This window comes from Salmo trutta, chromosome 18, assembly GCF_901001165.1.
Source record: "Salmo trutta chromosome 18, fSalTru1.1, whole genome shotgun sequence".
Classification (NCBI taxonomy): Eukaryota; Metazoa; Chordata; class Actinopteri; order Salmoniformes; family Salmonidae; genus Salmo; species Salmo trutta.
In genome coordinates this window covers 37900878-37919500 of record NC_042974.1, presented here as the reverse complement: position 1 = coordinate 37919500, position 18623 = coordinate 37900878, and the positions used below count along the sequence as shown (strand labels likewise).

The following is an 18623-nucleotide window of genomic DNA, read 5'->3' as shown; positions in this document are numbered from 1 at the left end:
CTATCCTATGTTGAATATTGAAATCTCTCTCTCTCTCTCTCTTTCTCTCCCCATCCTCCCGGCGAAGCAAAATCTGAGGGCTAATTAGTCCAGAGACACCAGTGGAACGGAAGAACCCACCCCGGGCCACGTACATCCCCTACTGATCTTTGAGAGTACACACACACGTACGCACGCACGCACGCACGCACATACACAAAACAAAAACTAGAGCTATGGAAAAGCTGAGGCAACAGCTGAAATACCTCAATATGATAGAATGTACTGGAATGTATAAGCCTGTTAAGGTCTAAGTATTTGGATCTTTGACATTACAAGAAGTCATTATTTCTACATTTCCTCTTGACAAATATCATACGCTGTGGCTAATATTCCCCACATCAAACCTCTTCTCACATACTTTATTTTTCCCCTAACTTTACTTCTTTCCGACTATTCCATCCCCCTCCCATTCTTTTTCTAATTTCTGATCCCTCCCCTCCATTATCCCTCGTTCCCTTCCCTGGTCACGGCGTCTCACACTAAGCTTCCTCGCCTTCCATCATCTCTTTTCCATCTCTTACCTCTATCATAGTATCCCACTGTCTCTGTGAGTCTTTCTCCATCTCTCTTTCCCACAGTAATTGGATGCTTGATCCATGCGACACGTCCTCTTGGTTCTTAATGAGCCCCTCTCTCCTCAGGCCATCCCCATACAGACACTAACGGGGCAGCCAGGTCTCATAGACATTTATTACAGGCCGTTTCTCCACACAGATGAATGTACAGTGACCGTCACAAAACAGATGTCATAAATCAAAAACTGTCACACTCAGTACTGTGTTTGTTAGGGGAGTATGATGCGGGAAGTGGAGAAAAGTGGATCATCTTTGATGCTTATTATTGTAGATAGCAGTGATAAACAGATGCACATGTAGACAAGCGAGAGGAGATGTGTTGATGTCCAGGTCAAAGGTGGTTGTCGGGCTTCATGGGACACAGCTTACCGGATCCCATTTTCATAGCTGTCAGAGAGAGAAAGAAACATTTGCTGTAATTAAATAATTTGCTGTAATCAAATTTTCTTCAATTAAAGATGAAACACACGACACACTAGGATCTACAGGTAATGTAGCATAATTTAGATAGTGAGGGTAAGTGATTGCACCCACACATGAAGTTGTGGAACCAGCTCTCTGAGCGATCCACCAGACAGGAGATCCATTCATGCAGGGTCACCTTACTGTTCTTGTTATGGTCACATGACCTGTTTACAGAGAATATACATAAACAAACATATAGGCCTACTGTTGCAAATACACACACACACACACACAGGCACACACACACAAACACGAAGGGCAAATTAAGCACACAAACACAAAGGACACATGCAAACAAACACATCTGCATACAATATGCACAGACTGACATTTGTCTTCACCCACAAAGAAACATTATCTTTGAAGGGTACCATTTCCATTTGTGCTAATCCACACACAACGGGAAGCTCAGTGGGTAATAAACATTATCATTGCTGGGAATGGCTTGACATTGAGCCGGCCAGCCCCACTCCCACAAAACCTGTCACTGCAGACTGGCAGCACACACACAAGATTTACGACTGAGGCGGGAGAGGGGGAGGGGGAGATAGAGAGAGACAGAGATTGAATAGACATAGTAGGGAGGAAAGAGAGTGATTAGGACATGGGTTATGGAGGAGGAAGTGATAGAGGGATGGAAGAGATAGTGAAAAATCGGAAATACATACATTGTCATCCTACAAGAAACATGGTATAGAGGAGATAGACCCGCTGGTTGACCTCTAGGTTACAGAGAGCTGGTAGTCCCATCCACCAAATGACCAGGTGTGAAACAGGGAAGGGACTCAGGGGGTATGCTAATTTGGTATAGAGCAGACCTAACTTACTCCATGGAATTAATCAAAAACAGGAACATTTTACATTTGGCTAGAAATGAAAAAGGAAATGATCTTAACAGAGAAAAATGTCCTCCTGTGTGCCACCTATATCCCCCACTAGAATCCCCATACTTTAATGAAGACAGCTGCTCCATTCTGGAGGGGAAATCAATCATTTCCAGGCCCAGGGACATGTACTAGTCTGTGGCGACCTAAATGCCAGAACCGGACAAGAACCTGACACCCTCAGCACACAGGGGGACAAACACCTGCCTGGAGGTGACAGCATTCCCTCCCCCATATGCCCCCCTAGGCACAACTATGACAACATAACCAACAAAAACGGGTCACAACTCGTGCAGCTCTGTCGCATGCTGGGTATGTACATAGTCAATGGTAGGGTTCGAGGGGACTCCTATGGTAGGTACACCTATAACTCATCTCTTGGCAGTAGTACTGTAGGCTAATTTATCACTGACCTCAACCCAGAGTCTCTTAGGGCGTTCACAGTCAGCACACTGACACTCCTATCAGACCACAGCAAAATCACAGTCTACCTGAACAGAGCAATACTCAATCATGAGGCATCAAAGCCAAAGGAACTGAGTAATATTAAGAAATGCTATAGATGGAAGGAATGTAGTGTGGAAACCTATCAAAAAACAATTAGGCAAAAACAAATTCAATCCCTTCTAGACAACTTCCTGGACAAAATGTTCCACTGTAATAGTGAAGGTGTAAATTTGCCAGTAGAAAATGTTAACAGTATATTTGACCTCTCAGCTTCCCTATCTAATCTAAAAAATTAAAACTGAAACCTGAAGAAAATGAATAACAATGACAATGGTTTGATGAAGAATACAAAAACCTAAGAAATAAATTGAGAAACCTGTCCATCCAAAAACATAGAGACCCAGAAAACCTGAGTCTATGCCTTCACTATGGTGAATCACTGAAACAATAAAGAAATACACTACGGAAAAAGAAGGAACAGCACGTCAGAAATCAGCTCAATGTAATTGAAGAATCAATAGACTCTAACCACTTCTGGGAAAATTGGAAAACACTAAACAAACAACACAAATAATAATCTATCCAAAATGGAGATGTATGGGTAAACCACTTCTCCAATATTTTTGGCTCTATAACAAAGAACAAACAGCAAAAACATACACATGATCAAATACAAATCATAGAATCAACTATTAAAGACTACCAGAACCAACTGGATTCTCCAATTACCTTGAATGAACTACAGGACAGAATAAAAACCCTCCAACCCAAAAAGGCCTGTGGTGTTGATGGTATCCTCAATGAAATGATAAAATATACAGAAAACAAATTCCAATTGGCTATACTAAAACTCTTTAACATCATCCTTAGCTCTGGCATCTTTCCCAATATTTGGAACCAAGGACTGATCACCCCAATCCACAAAAGTGGGGACAAATTTGACCCCAATAACTACCATGGGATATGCGTCAACAGCAACCTTGGGAAAATCCTCTGCATTATCATTAACAGCAGACTCATACATTTCCTCAGTGAAAACAATGTCCTGAGCAAATGTCAAATTGGCTTTTTAGCAAATTATCGTACGACAGACCATGTATTCACCCTGCACACCCTAATTGACAAACAAACAAACCAAAACAAAGGCAAAGTCTTCTCATGCTTTGTTGATTTCTAAAAAGCCTTAGACTCAATTTGGCATAAGGGTCTGCTATACAAATTGATGGAAAGTGGTGTTTGGGGAAAAACATACGACATTATAAAATCCATGTACACAAACAACAAGTGTGCGGTTAAAATAACACACACACATTTCTTCCCACAGGGCCATGGGGTGAGACAGGGATGCAGCTTAAGCCCCACCCTCTTCAACATATATATCAACGAATTGGCGAGGGCACTAGAAAAGTCTGCAGCACTCAGCCTCACCCTACTAGAACCTGAAGTCCAATGTCTACTGATGATCTGGTGCTTCTGTCACCAACCAAGGAGGGCCTACAGCAGCACCTAGATCTTCTGCACAGATTCTGCCAGACCTGGGCCCTGACAGTAAATCTCAGTCAGACCAAAATAATGGTGTTCCAAAAAAGGTCCAGTCGCCAGGACCACAAATACAAATTCCATCTAGACACATCAGCGCCACAGGTAAATTCCACAAAGCTGTGAACGATCTGAGAGACAAGGCAAGAAGGGCATTCTATGCCATCAAAAGGAACATCAAATTCAACATACCAATTAGGATTTGGCTAAAAATACTTGAATCAGGTATAGAACCCATTGGCCTTTATGGTTGTGAGATCTGGGGTTTGCTCACCAACCAAGATTTCACAAAATGAGACAAACACCAAATTGGGACTCTGCATACAGAATTCTGCAAAAATATCCTCAGTGTACAACGTAAAACACCAAATAACGAACGCAGAGCAGAATTAGGCCGATACCCGCTAATTATCAAAATCCAGAAAAGAGCCGTTAAATTATACAACCACCTAAAAGGAAGCGATGCCCAAACCTTCCTTAACAAAGCCATCACCTACAGAGAGATGAACCTGGAGAAGAGTCCCCTAAGCAAGCTGGCATTGAGACTCTGTTCACAAACACAAACAGACCCCAGGACAGCAACACAATTAGACCCAACCAAATCATGAGAAAACAAAAAGATAATTTCTTTCCAATTTGTCAAGTAATTAACAAAAAACAGAGCATACTAGAATGCTATTTGGCCCTAAACAGAGAGTACACAGTGGCAGAATACCTGACTACAGTGACTGACCCAAATTTAAGGAAAGCTTTGACTATGTACAGACTCAGTGAGCATAGCATTGCTGTTGAGAAAGGCTGCCGTAGGCAGACATGGCTCCCAAGAGAAGACAGGCTATGTGCACACTGCCCACAAAATGAGTTGGAAATTGAGCTGCACTTCCTAACCTCCTGCCAAATGTATGACCATATTAGAGACACATATTTCCCTCAGATTACACAGATCCACAAAGAATTCGAAAACAAACCCGATTTTGATAAACTCCCATATCTACTGGGTGAAATACCACAGTGTGCCATCACAGCTGAAAGATTTGTGACCTGTTGCCACAAGAAAAGTGCAACCAGTAAAGAGCAAACACCATTGTAAATACAACCCAAATGCATGTTTATTTATTTTACCTTTTGTACTTTAACCATTTGCACATCATTACAACACTGTATATATAAACTCAGCAAAAAAATAAATGTCCCTTTTTAAGGACCCTGTCTTTCAAAGATAATTCGTAAAATTCCAAATAACTTCACAGACCTTCATTGTAAAGGGTTTAAACACTGTTTCCCATGCTTGTTCAATGAACCATAAACAATTAATGAACATGCACCTGTGGAACGGTTGTTAAGACGCTAACAGCTTACAGACGGTAGGCAATTAAGGTCACAGTTATGAAAACTTAGGACACTAAAGAGGTCTTTCTACTGACTCTAAAAAACACAGAAAGAAAGATGCCAGGGTCCCTGCTCATCTGCGTGAACGTGCCTTAGGCATGCTGCAAGGAGGCATGAGTACTGCAAATGTGTCCAGGGCAATAAATTGCAATGTCGGTACTGCGAGACACCTAAGACAGCGCTATAGGGAGACAGGACGGACAGGACGGACAGGACGGCTGATCATCCTCACAGTGGCAGACCACGTGTAACAACACCTGCACAGGATCATTACATGTGAACATCACACCCGCGGGACAGGAACAGGATGGCAACAACAACTGCCCTAGTTACACCTGGAACGCCTGTACGCTCCTGTACACTGGAGCGGGATCGATTTGGAGGTGGAGGGTCCGTCACAGTCTGGGGCGGTGTGTCACAGCATCATCGGACTGAGTGTGTTGTCATTGCAGGCAATCTCAACGCTGTGCGTTACAGGGAAGACATCCTCCTCCCTCATGTGGTACCCTTCCTGAAGGCTCATCCTGACATGATCCTCCAGCATGACAATGCTACCAGCCATACTGCTCGTTCTGTGCGTGATTTCCTGCAAGACAGGAATGTCAGTGTTTTGCCATGGCCAGCAAAGAGCCTGGATCTCAATCCCATTGAGCAAGTCTGGGACCTGTTGGATCGGAGGGTGAGGGCTAGGGCCATTCCCCCCAGAAATGTCCAGGAACTTGCAGGTGCCTTGATGGAAGAGTGGGGTAAAATCTCACAGCAAGAACTGGCATATCTGGTGCAGTCCATGAGGAGGAGATGCACTGCAGTACTGCAGCTGGTGGCCACACCAGATACTGACTGTTACTTTTGATTTTGACCCCCACTTTGTTCAGGGACACATTATTCCATTTATGTTAGTCACATGTCTGTGGAACTTGTTCAGTTTTGTCTCAGTTGTTGAATCTTGTTATGTTCATACAAGTATTTACACATGTTAAGTTTGCTGAAAATAAACGCAGTTGACAGCGAGATTACGTTTTTTGTTGTTGCTGAGTTTACATAATATGACATTTGTAATGTCTTTATTCTTTTGGAATTTCTGTGAGTGTAATGTTTACTGTTCATTTGTATTGTTTATTTCACTTTGTGTAGTATCTACTTCACTTGCTTTGGCAATGTTAACATATGTTTCCCATGCCAATAAAGCCCCTTGAAATGAATTGAGGAGAATGATGAGTGGGGAGGGGGGTTGGCTGGTTAGTAGAGGGAGAGGGGGGCTCAGAGGAAAGCTGATTGGCACAGAGGATGTCTGTTGAGGATGGGGTGCAGAGAGCACGTGTGAATGGGAGGTGCAACATGGAATGGGGTAAATGCCATGACATGGTGAGACATTTTAACCCTCTACATTCAGGAAATCATTTGACATTCCATTTGCAAATAGGTAATTGCCCAAAATTTCAATTTTTTCATAACATTCTCAATGAATAAGTTTAATTGATAAGTGTTTTCTTTATTGACTGAGATGGAATTATATTGATAGTTGGCAACTGATAAAGACAATAATGAACATAGTGGGGATTTGTATCTGTCATAATTTGTATGTGGTGCATAGGGGATAAGGTACAGTGAGGGAAAAAAGTATTTGATCCCCTGCTGATTTTGTACGTTTGCCCACTGACAAAGAAATGATTAGTCTATAATTTTAATGGTAGGATTATTTGAACAGTGAGAGACAGAATAACAACAAAAAAATCCAGAAAAACACATGTCAAAAATGTTATAAAATGATTTGCATTTTAATGAGGGAAATAAGTACTTGACCCCTCTGCAAAACATGACTTAGTACTTGGTGGCAAAACCCTTGTTGGCAATCACAGAGGTCAGACGTTTCTTGTAGTTGGCCACCAGGTTTGCACACATCTCAGGAGGGATTTTGTCCCACTCCTCTTCGCAGATCTTCTCCAAGTCATTAAGGTTTCGAGACTGACGTTTGGCAACTCGAACCTTCAGCTCCCTCCAGAAATTTTCTATGGGATTAAGGTCTGGAGCCTGGCTAGGCCACTCCAGGACCTTAATGTGCTTCTTCTTGAGCCACTCCTTTGTTGCCTTGGCCGTGTGTTTTGGGTCATTGTCATGCTGGATACCCATCCGCGACCCATTTTCAATGCCCTGGTTGAGGGAAGGAGGTTCTCACCCAAGATTTGACGGTACATGGCTCCGTCCATCGTCCCTTTGATGCGGTGAAGTTGTCCTGTCCCCTTAGCAGAAAAACACCCCCAAAGCATAATGTTTCCATCTCCATGTTTGACAGTGGGGATGGTGTTCTTGGTGTCATAGGTAGCATTCCTCCTCCTCCAAACACGGCGAGTTGAGTTGATGCCAATGAGCTCCATTTCGGTCTCATCTGACCACAACACTTTCACCCAGTTGTCCTCTGAATCATTCAGATGTTCATTGGCAAACTTCAGACGGGCATGTATATGTGCTTTCTTGAGCAGGGCGACCTTGCGGGCGCTGCAGGATTTCAGTCCTTCAAGGCATAGTGTGTTACCAATAGTTTTCTTGGTGACTATGCTGCCTTGAGATCATTGACAAGATCCTCCCGTGTAGTTCTGGGCTGATTCCTCACCGTTCTCATGATCATTGCAACTCCACGAGGTGAGATCTTGCATGGAGCCACAGGCCGAGGGAGATTGACAGTTATTTTGTGTTTCTTCCATTTGCGAATAATCGCACCAACTGTTGTCACCTTCTCACCAAGCTGCTTGGCGATGGTCTTGTAGCCCATTCCAGCCTTGTGTAGGTCTACAATCTTGCCCCTGACATCCTTGGAGAGCTCTTTGGTCTTGGCCATGGTGGAGAGTTTGGAATCTGATTGATTGATTGCTTCTGTAGACAGGTGTGTTTTATACAGGTAACAAACTGAGATTTGGAGCACTCCCTTTAGAGTGTGCTCCTAATCTCAGCTTGTTACCTGTATAAAAGACACCTGGGAGCCAGAAATCTTTCTGATTGAGAGGGGGTCAAATACTTATTTCCCTCATTAAAATGCAAATCAATTTATAACATTTTTTACATGCATTTTTCAGGATTTTTTTGTTATTCTGTCTCTCAATGATCAAATAAACCTATCATTAAAATGATAGACTGATCATTTCTTTGTCAGTGGGCAAACGTACAAAATCAGCAGGGGATGAAATACTTTTTTCCCTCACTCTAAATGTGAATGTCTAGTGTGTATTCAGAGTGGGGCTCACTGGAAGAAGAAGTTAGCACATTGCTCGAGAGGCATCCTCTTGTAGCGCAACTTCCTCAGGTCCCTCTGGCTCAGCTTCCCGTCCTTGTTCTTGTCCAGCAGGGCAAACCTCCGCTACACGATTCAGGAGAAGAAAGAGAGGTAACATCTCAGCAGAAGAATATTAAATGACAAAAATGTGCCATTCATGCCCAGGTTCTCCTATTTGGCAATAACTATAAAGAGGATGGACAGAGTGGGAGTGAGGAGGAAGGAGGACAACGAGAAGGTTAAGGATGTGGTTAGTTGAATAGATAAAGGAATGGCGAGAGGACAGGAAGGCAGGGATGGGGATATAATATTACCACCCAGTTAACTTTCTTATTGAATAATTGAGTGATTATTGACAGTCTATTTATACTGGGGTTCCTGTAAGCCCCCTCATTCTGAGTTGTGGAAGACCACACAATAAGCTAAACAGGAGCTTGTTAACCTTAGCAATTTATCACCACAACACAAATCATAGTGGTCTTATGCCAAAGTGCTCTTCATGCCCTTCAATATAGTTGATGATAAGTGTAATCAGGTGCAGTAGCACTTGGGTAGAGCTAAATCTTGCAAACACTGCAGCCCTCCAGGACCATAGTTGCCAAGCCCTTTTCTTCTGTCTTGTCTGTTACCTGGGCTAGTTGGGTGCGCTGGGCATGGCTCAGGCAGCTCTGGGGCAGGGCGTAGGGGGCATAAGACTCTCCCATACGACTCAATAGGAGGAACCAGTCCATTAGGCGGTATGGGAATTGGCCATACTCCTCCTCTGTGCAGTTTGCCTTGGGAACTTGGAAACAAACATAAGAAAGCATGAAGTGGGAACTGGACTTGAAGAAGGCTTATTATGTAGGTACAGTACTGTGAGTTTGTGTGTCCTACCAAGACAGGGCCCTATATGAGCCAGTCCAATGCGACGTCTCTTGTGGCAGGCTTCTCTATGCAGCAGACACTCGTTCCCATAGGTCTTTCCTAGAACACTGCACACTGGTGCCCCCTGCCTGCACACACAAATCATTACACGCGTAATGAATAAAGCTTACTTATGCTTATTGATCAAAACAGTTTGCGCATATATTTTGACACATTTTTTGACGTTTTCATTCATTTTGGTATTCGGCAGGTTTTTTTGGGCTATTCGAGAACACACATTTTTTTCTTGAGGCAAGCTGATGTTCGATAGCCGAAGTCTACGCCCCTTCGCCAGTGATTGGTCAACAGTAGGGATTCTTCAATAAAGTGTTTGCTGTCATTCAATGACAGATGACTAGTTTTCATGCAATTATTTTCACTTGAGAAATACTGCTCCAAACATCTTAGTTAGATGTACAATTGCGTGACTAAGACCTGCAAAAATGTCTAAATAATTACCAATTTCTTGATCTATCTTAGATCGATTCTGACTATTTTGAGGAAGTGTTACTGTAAGGGAGAACGGGGACGAAAGTTACTCAGAGATTGATAGAGCTAGAGACACCTTTTTTATGACAAACAACTTATACATGTCCTCTACCATTAGCAACTGTAATTACATTTCTGGGGTAAATTAGTTGAAATTAAATAGACCGAGAATAGAACTACTGCAATGTTACTTTTGTACCTGCTGGCAGGGTGGGAGTAACACGCCTTGGGAAGGAAGTAACAGCTATCTCCATGATTCTGGTTTGTAATGGTCATTAACTTTCAGCCAATGTACTATCAGACATAATTTAATGTTTGTGTTGATTTGAATAGTTAATGCAATAGGTTCGTAATTTATGAAAATGAACATCGCAATGTTGTGCAACCACAATATTTTGCCTTCCAATATTAATCGGTGTAATGCACCTGTCTTGAATACAACTGAATTAAGTTTGTGGTGTGGCCCTACCATGGGCAGGTCTTCGGACACACACACTTTGGGACGAGGACTCCGTTGTCCTGCACCACTTGGCACCAGGAGCCCATTGGACTATGACACTTCAGCAGCTCACACAGTTGGACTGGGACATGGGGAGGGATGGAGGGAGAAATGGAGCAACAGTGGAGGAAGTGACTGTCACTAGGCTTTAAATATTAACTGAGTTTGTGCATGAATTTAATGTTGGATGTAAACCAACTAGGACAAAGTTAACAAAGACAGCAGACTTGTCTCACCTGGGTCCACTCTACCCAGGTATGGTCTCAGACTGTCCTCGGCCTGCCTTTGTTTGCGCTGGGATCTTCCTCCCTGAACAACACACAGAATTCAGGAGCAAAAAGAGACAGACAGCTATGTTATCAGTTTGTAACTTTGAATAGACCCAGAACATGTGTTTGTCTTTTCATGCTGTGATCTTTGAGGCCGCTGTACTAGTACAGCATATTTTAGGCCCTATCCACTCAACATGAGTTGATAACTTCAATTGCTCTGTTCTGGAGAAATACTTTTTTATTGAATTCTATTTTAGGTGGTTGGGTTCTCAGACAAATAGAGGCCAACCAACAGTCAGAGCCTCAACCATAATAAATATGTACATGCCTACCTGCCTAAATAAAATGGTATTTTACTTGTCACATGCTTCATAAACAACAGGTGTAGACTAACAGTGAAATGCTCACTTACGGGTCCTTCGTCAACAATGCAGGGTTAAAGATAAAAAATAAAATAGAAATAGTGACACGAGGAAATACACTGTGAATAACAAATAACAATGACAAGTAAAAATAACATGGCTATATTCAGGGAGTACCAGTACCGAGTTGATGTGCGAGGTAATTGAGGTAGTTATTTGCATATAGTTAGGGTTAAAGTGACTGGGCAATAGGATAGATAATTGACAGTAGCAGCAGCATGTAGCCATTTGATTAGCTATTTAGCAGTCTTGTTTAGCTGTCTTATGGCTAGGGGGTAAAAGCTGTTTAGGGTCCTGTTGGTTCCAGACTTGGTGCACTGGTACTGTTTGCCGTGTGGTATCGGTGAGAACAGTCTATAGCTTGGGTGGCTGGAGTCTTTGAAAATGTTTTGGGCCTTCCTATTACACCGCCTGGTATGGAGGTCCTGGATGGCAGGGAGCTCAGCCCCAGTGATATACTGGGCCGTACTCACCACCCTTTTTTAACGCCTTTCGGCCGGGTGTCTTGCAGTTGCCATCAGTCAAGATGCTCTCAATGGTGCAGCTGTATAACGTTTTGAGGATCTGAGGGCCCATGCCAAATCTCAGCCTTCTGAGGGGGAAAAGGCGCTTTCCAGTGCTGCATTAGTAAATTGGGAGGTGCCAGAATAAAAAGTAAGTGCGAGAAGGGGGTGACCTGGGGAGTTCTGAGGTACCAGAACGCATGTCAAAAAAAATAAAAAAATAATCACCTTTATAGTAAAGCATTGCATGCATATCATCTCATTTGTGTAGTGAGGGAGAGAGATCATACAAAGTGAATCTCATTCTAGCTATGTGAGAGAAACTGTACTGGCGTGCTTCTCACACAGCCACAGCCAAACGTTGGTCTCAATCATAGGTTACAATGTTACGCAAACCATAAACCCAGACAGGCCCATCCCGAATCAACCTTTACAATATTAGGCCCCGGCTGAAAATCTACTTTTTCACGTTATGTTTTTTGTGGGTTTGGGATAATTAAGGGAAGAGGAATTTTTACATTGCAAAAACTGAGAAAAAAATGTCATGCCACGAGAGGTACCGGATCCGGCCAAATAGGTTCCGGTGTTGTGCGGAAAAGCTCCCCCCTGACAGAATTCAACCCCCCCTCAATTCTTCATTGCTGCGACTTGCTTGAACACGCACACACTCAATTCTTCATTGCTGCGACTTGCTTACTTGTTTAAATTTCTGATCACGTTAGGCTGCTTTTTTTTATTTTTATTATGTTGGTTAATCGCGGGGAAGCACTAATAATGTCTGCAGTTTTCGGTTTGGCTATTTGTTTCAAGTGTATTAGTCTATAAATAAATCTCTTTGCAAAAATTTGTCATCTCTCCTGTGTCTTATTCGACTAGTAGTTGTTCTGAAATGTTTATTGCTTGCCTACATTTTACTCCATCCTATATGTTTAAAAGAACACACATACATTAATTATTCATTTAGGTTGCCTATCCTGATTTGATGTTTGTTTCAAAAGAAAATATTTGACTCTGATGTGTGCCACTGAAAGTATTTGACTCTAGCCACAAAATTAAGGAAATTAGAAGGGAGGGAGGATTTCGGAAAGGCTATTTTCTTGCCTGCCGAACCCCCCCCCCCCCCCCCCTTCTATTTTGGGACTGGAAGGCCCGGCACACTTTAGAATCATTCTGGTAGCTCATCTTTCCCTGCTGGAATCCCTACATTCTCAGATTCACATCTGTTATTAATCTCTATATTGTAATCAATAAAGTTTTTCAAAATGCTGTACTTTTATTAACATATACAGTTGAAGTCGGAAGTTTACATACACTTAGGTTGGAGTCATTAAAACTCCACTCCACAAATTTCTTGTTAACAAACTATAGTTTTGGCAAGTCGGTTAGGACATCTACTTTGTGCATGACACAAGTAATTTTTCCAACAATTGTTTACAGACAATTGTTTATTTCACTTATAATTCACTGTATCACAATTCCAGTGGGTCAGAAGTTCACATACACTAAGTTGACGGTACCGTTAAACAACTTGGAAAATTCCAGAAAATGATGTCATGGCTTTAGAAGCTTCTGATAGGCTAATTGACTTCATTTGAGTCAATTGGAGGTGTACCTGTGGATGTATTTCAAGGCCTACCTTCAAACTCAGTGCGTCTTTGCTTGACATCATGGGAAAATTAAAAGAAATCAGCCAAGACCTCAGAAAAACAATTGTAGACCTTCACAAGTCTGGTTCATCCTTGGGAGCAATTTCCAAACGCCTGAAGGTACCACATTCACCTGTACAAACAATATTACACAAGTATAAACACCATGGGACCACGTAGCCGTCGTACCACTTAGGAAGGAGACGCATTCTGTCTCCTAGAGATGAACGTACTTTGGTGCAAAAAGTGCAAATCAATCGCAGAACAACAGCAAAGGACCTTGTGAAGAAGCTGGAGGAAGCAGGTACAAAAGTATCTATATCCACAGTAAAATGAGTCATATATCGACATAACCTGAAAGGCCGCTCAGCAAGAAAGAAGCCACCTTTCCAAAATTGCCATAAAAAAGCCAGACTACGGTTTGCAACTGCACATGAGGACAAAGATCATACTTTTTGGAGAAATGTCCTCTGGTCTGATGAAACAAAAATATAACTATTTGGTCATAATGACCATCGTTATGTTTGGAGGAAAAAGGGGGAGGCTTGCAAGCTGAAGAACACCATCCCAAAAAGCATGGGGGTGGCAGCATCATGTTGTGGGGTGCTTTGCTGCAGGAGGGACTGCTGCACTTCACAAAATAGATGGCATCATGAGGCAGGAATATTATGTGGATATATTGAAGCTACATCTTAAAACATCAGTCAGGAAGTTAAAGCTTGGTCGCAAATGGGTCTTCCAAATGGACAATGACCCCAAGCATAATTCCAAAGTTGTGGCAAAATGGCTTAAGGACAACAAAGTCAGGGTATTGGAGTGGCCATCACAAAGCCCTGACCTCAATCCCATAGAAAATATGTGGGCAGAACTGAAAAAGCGTGTGCGAGCAAGGAGGCCTTCAAACCTGACTCAGTTACACCAGCTCTGTCAGGAGGAATGGGCCAAAATTCCCCCAACTTATTGTGGGAAGCTTGTGGAAGGCTACCTGAAATGTTTGACCCAAGTTAAACAATTTAAAGGCAAAGCTACAAAATACTAATTGAGTGTATGTAAACTTCTGACCCACAATCATTCTCTCTACTATTATTCTGACATTTCACATTCTTAAAATAAAGTGGTGATCCTAACTGACCTAAGAAAGGGAATTTATACTAGGATAAAATGTCAGGGATTGTGAAAAACTGAGTTTAAATGTATTTGGCTAAGGTGTATGTAAACTTCCGACTTCAACTGTATGTTCAGATCATTCCTGAGAGAGAAGGGGCGTAATATCTCCAGATGGGCGTGTGGTACCCTTCCTCACCCATGTTGACAAGATGTTACTTCTTGTGGGGTCCTTCCCTTGAAAGTAAGTATGAGAGTATAAGTAATGCACAATTAATCTACTGAAAATATACTGACTAAAAGGCAAACAGAACTGTCAAATTATAGTATAGCTGTGTCGTTGTATACTTGCGAATTATAATCTTAAGTGTAACAACTTTGTTGGGGAATATTGAAATGCCAATCACATTTTTTTCATAGTTTGCTGAATGTGTTCTGAAGGAGGAGTTGATTGTCCTTTCAAATACGGATAAAGATGTCAACATCATGATAGAAGAAATAGCAGTCACTCTCCTCCAAAACATTTTTATGTTCAATTTTTTATTTAATATAATTGTAGATAAAAAAACAACATTTTTATGGATCTTTCAAGGTTATCTTTGATCCAACGACTAGATGGCCACTAAAACACATGTATTTAAATGATTTTGTTACAAGAAACCTATACTGTTCCCTGTTCCCCGTTTGCTCAGAAAAATACATGTAAAGATGTATAGACTACTTGACATTATGTTTCGCTAGATGACCTGAGCCAGCTGTGCCACTTCTGTGGGGAGGTGGACAATAATGAGGAAGACACTAACTGTGCAATTGCTTGTTCACTTCTAAAGGCACATTTTTACAAGAACAAATTTGTATAAGCAGTAATATTTCTAGAGGTAGTATTATCAGCTTTGTCTGATACTGAAATAATTGTAATTCAAGAAAATGTATTTAAAGTTTTAAATATTTTAACATTTTTCATCATAAATTTCAGATTGGTTGTGATCACAGGCCACGGTGGTTCCACCAGTCCTGTATGAAAACCATCCCACCATTGGAGGATTATGTCTGCGCTGCCTGTGAGGACTAGGTTAGGCTTGAGTTCCAGGCGACGGTATCACCTGGAAAACTTTCCATAAAAGTGGACTAAATGTTCAGTCGAGCTGTTGCAACTTTCCAATTTGTTTATTTGATTTATTGTCATTATATCTTATTATGCAAAGATTTACATTTGTATTTCCTATTTAATGTTTGTTAACAAACTTAACTTTCTGAGATGTTATTTTCTTAAAAATTACAAAATGTTTCTAAAATAAATGTTTATGTTTCTTTAGACTCTAATTTTGCTTTCTGCGGCACACACTACTGGTCAAGATGAGCTACCAGAATGATTCTAAAGTGTGCCAGGCCTTGCAGTCCCAAAATAGAAGAGGGGGGGGGGAATTTCGGCAGGCAAGAAAATAGCTTTGCCGAACCCCCCCGCCCCCCTTTTAATTCCCTTAACTTTGTGGCTAGGCTCAAGTACTTTCTGTGGCACACATCAGAGTCAAATACTTTCTATAGAACAAACTTCACATCAGGATAGGCAACCTAAATGAATAATTAATGTATGTGTGTTATATTAAACATAGAGGGAGTAAAATGTAGGTAAGCAATAAACATTTCAGAACAACTATTAGTCGAATAAGACACAGGAGAGATGACGAATTTTGTCAAGGAGATATATTTATGGACTAATACACTTGAAACAACAAGCCAAACCAAAAATCTGCAGACATTACTCGTGTCTCCCCCGCGATCAAACCGACATAAGAATTTAATGAAATGCAGTGTAACGTGATCAGAAATCTCAACTAACAATCAAGTCACAGCAATGAAGAATTGAGTGCGTGCGAGTTTTGCGAAGGGGGGGAGAGTTCTGGCAGGGGGGAGCTTTTCGGCACAACACCTGAACAAAACAGTCCAAAACGGAGAGGTGCCGGGTCCCAGCAGGATCTGGCTCAAATTAAGAGCGGGCTCTTTCATGCCCTCTTCACAACTGTGTGAGTGTCTGTGGACCATGTTAATTCTTTAGTGATGTGGACACCGAGGAACTTGAAGGTCTCAACCCGCTCCACCACAGCCCCATCAACATTATCAGTCTGCCACTGATCCTTTTTTTTATATTCAAGCCAATCCAGTGTCCATAAGTTATTTCACTTTATATATGGAAGCTATATGGATTGATGACTTTTTTTGAGTATATGGAAGCTTGACTGGCACAAAAACAGCCCCCCACCCCTGAATCTATCCTCAATCTACTACAGGGGCTTTGTAGTCTGAGCCAGACCCACATCTGCCCTTAACATATGCTCCATTCTAATGAGAAACATGTGTATTGTGACCCAAAATTCTGGAGCCTCAGCTCCCAAAGATCAATTTAACACAAATGTATCGCCTAAAAACTCCAACTCGATTGCATTTCGATAACAAACAGAGAAATGTTGGTTTACCTCCATCTAATTCCAAAATGTGGGACCATTTCTCAATGTGTATGCTACAAGCTTTCCTACTTCAGTAAGGCCAAATATTTTTCCTTCTGTTGGTTTGACATGCCAAGTGATTTCCTCAGCTGTACACACATTTTTACCTGGTGCCTGGCTGGATATTAAAGTATGCATTGACTTCTATGAACAGTTCTCAATGTATAACAGTCCCACCTTTCCGTACCACCTGGGATGGAAATATACATTTCTCAGGTTACCAGGGGTGTATTCAGTGAAATGAAACATTTAGAACGCTGCAGATAAATATGTAATGAATAGAGCTTACAGCATTTAGTATTCTACATGACAGACCATAGACTGTGACAGACAGACAATTATATTGTATGTTCTATAACCTTCTGTAACATTTCTGTCCGAACCTTCTGTAACATTGTACTCTTTTGAACAGGTCCCAGCCTCCTAATGTAATGAGGAGAAAGGTTATACTCACCATGGCCAGGTCAGGGTGAAAGGTCAGGACCAGCAGGCAGAGCAGGTTCATAGTCAGGTGCATCGTGGTCAAGATGGCAGGCTGACCGCAGGAGAAAGGAGTTTCTAACAGGTCAATTCATCTGTAATACCACTTGTATATCAAATTAATTAAATAAATAATCTAAACATTCAAACAATATCCTTTTATATGATTTTTATGCACACACTGTAAAACAAATGAAGTAACTGAGGAGTGAAAGACAATACAACTTTCAGATTGTCAATTTATCCATAAATGCTTGTATAACAGACACATATTTCTTAATTATCTCCTTCCCTAATGCAGCGTATTTATTGTAATTTCCCTCCATTATTTACCAGTCATTCCAATAATGTAGAATAAAACAATGAAGCTCAGTCAGAAGAAAGCAATAATTTCCCATTACTGTACTGTAGGAGCCAGATTGAGTTACATGGAGAGGACATTAGACATCAACAGAGGAAGTCATTATATGGAACAAGTCATGTTCCTCCACTGCTTCAAAAATCTTACCAGTTTCACTTGCTTCTGTCCTCCGTTGCTATTCCCCTTGTTCTCCTGCGTCTTGCCAGCTGCATAGCTTTTCCTCTCCTTTTCACACACTTTTTGAAGGTATCTGTTTTTATGGTCCAATTCTGCTCCCATACTTTCTCTCTCCTTTTATTTGATTGTCTATTTTTACATGTTTACCTTATCTGCCCCTCCTCCCTCCTTTCTGCCTCCTCTTACCGAAATATTCCCTCACTTCAGTTCACATTATCCCCCGTTGAGAGGCCACATCAGCTGACCCAAAATACTCCGAGCAAAATACTTCAGTCATTAGTCAGTCAATCAATTAGACAAAAACAGAAAATGCTATTCAAGACATAGGTAAAGGTTGAAAGAGAGTGTATGAATAGGGCTTAACTGTACCTATGATGTAGAAAGAGGAAGAGTGAATGAGTGAGTGAGAGAGATGGGGGAGAGCAAGAGACTTAGAGACAGAGAGACACAGAGACACACACACACAGAGAGAGAGAGAGAGAGAGAGAGAGAGAGAGAGAGAGAGAGAGAGAGAGAGATGTATTGTCTGAGCCCATATGCTCTCTGGCCTGTAAATATGTCTGTGAACGAGTGCCAACCTCAATGAGAACCAGTTTCCCTTCCCTACAAACCTGTCATCATGCACACCTCAAATACACTGCAAAGGTGAAT

The 18623-nt window shown here is 41.7% G+C and overlaps 1 protein-coding gene across 2 annotated transcripts; it reads right to left on the bottom strand.

The window, feature by feature from the left end:
• Positions 1 to 714: 714 nt before the first annotated feature.
• On the bottom strand, positions 715 to 18358 carry LOC115153263 (SPARC). 2 transcript variants are annotated; one of them, XM_029698516.1, is made up of 9 exons: positions 17943 to 18358; positions 17409 to 17489; positions 10740 to 10812; positions 10474 to 10585; positions 9486 to 9604; positions 9239 to 9393; positions 8581 to 8693; positions 1152 to 1246; positions 715 to 1004 (listed from the first exon to the last, which is right to left on the bottom strand). In XM_029698516.1, the coding sequence occupies exons 1-9, from the start codon at positions 18072 to 18074 to the stop codon at positions 949 to 951; spliced, it is 936 nt and encodes a 311-aa protein (XP_029554376.1). In that variant the 5' UTR covers positions 18075 to 18358; the 3' UTR covers positions 715 to 948. The 2 variants fall into 2 exon arrangements, with proteins under 2 accessions (XP_029554376.1, XP_029554377.1); XM_029698517.1 differs by lacking the exon at positions 1152 to 1246.
• Positions 18359 to 18623: the final 265 nt, after the last annotated feature.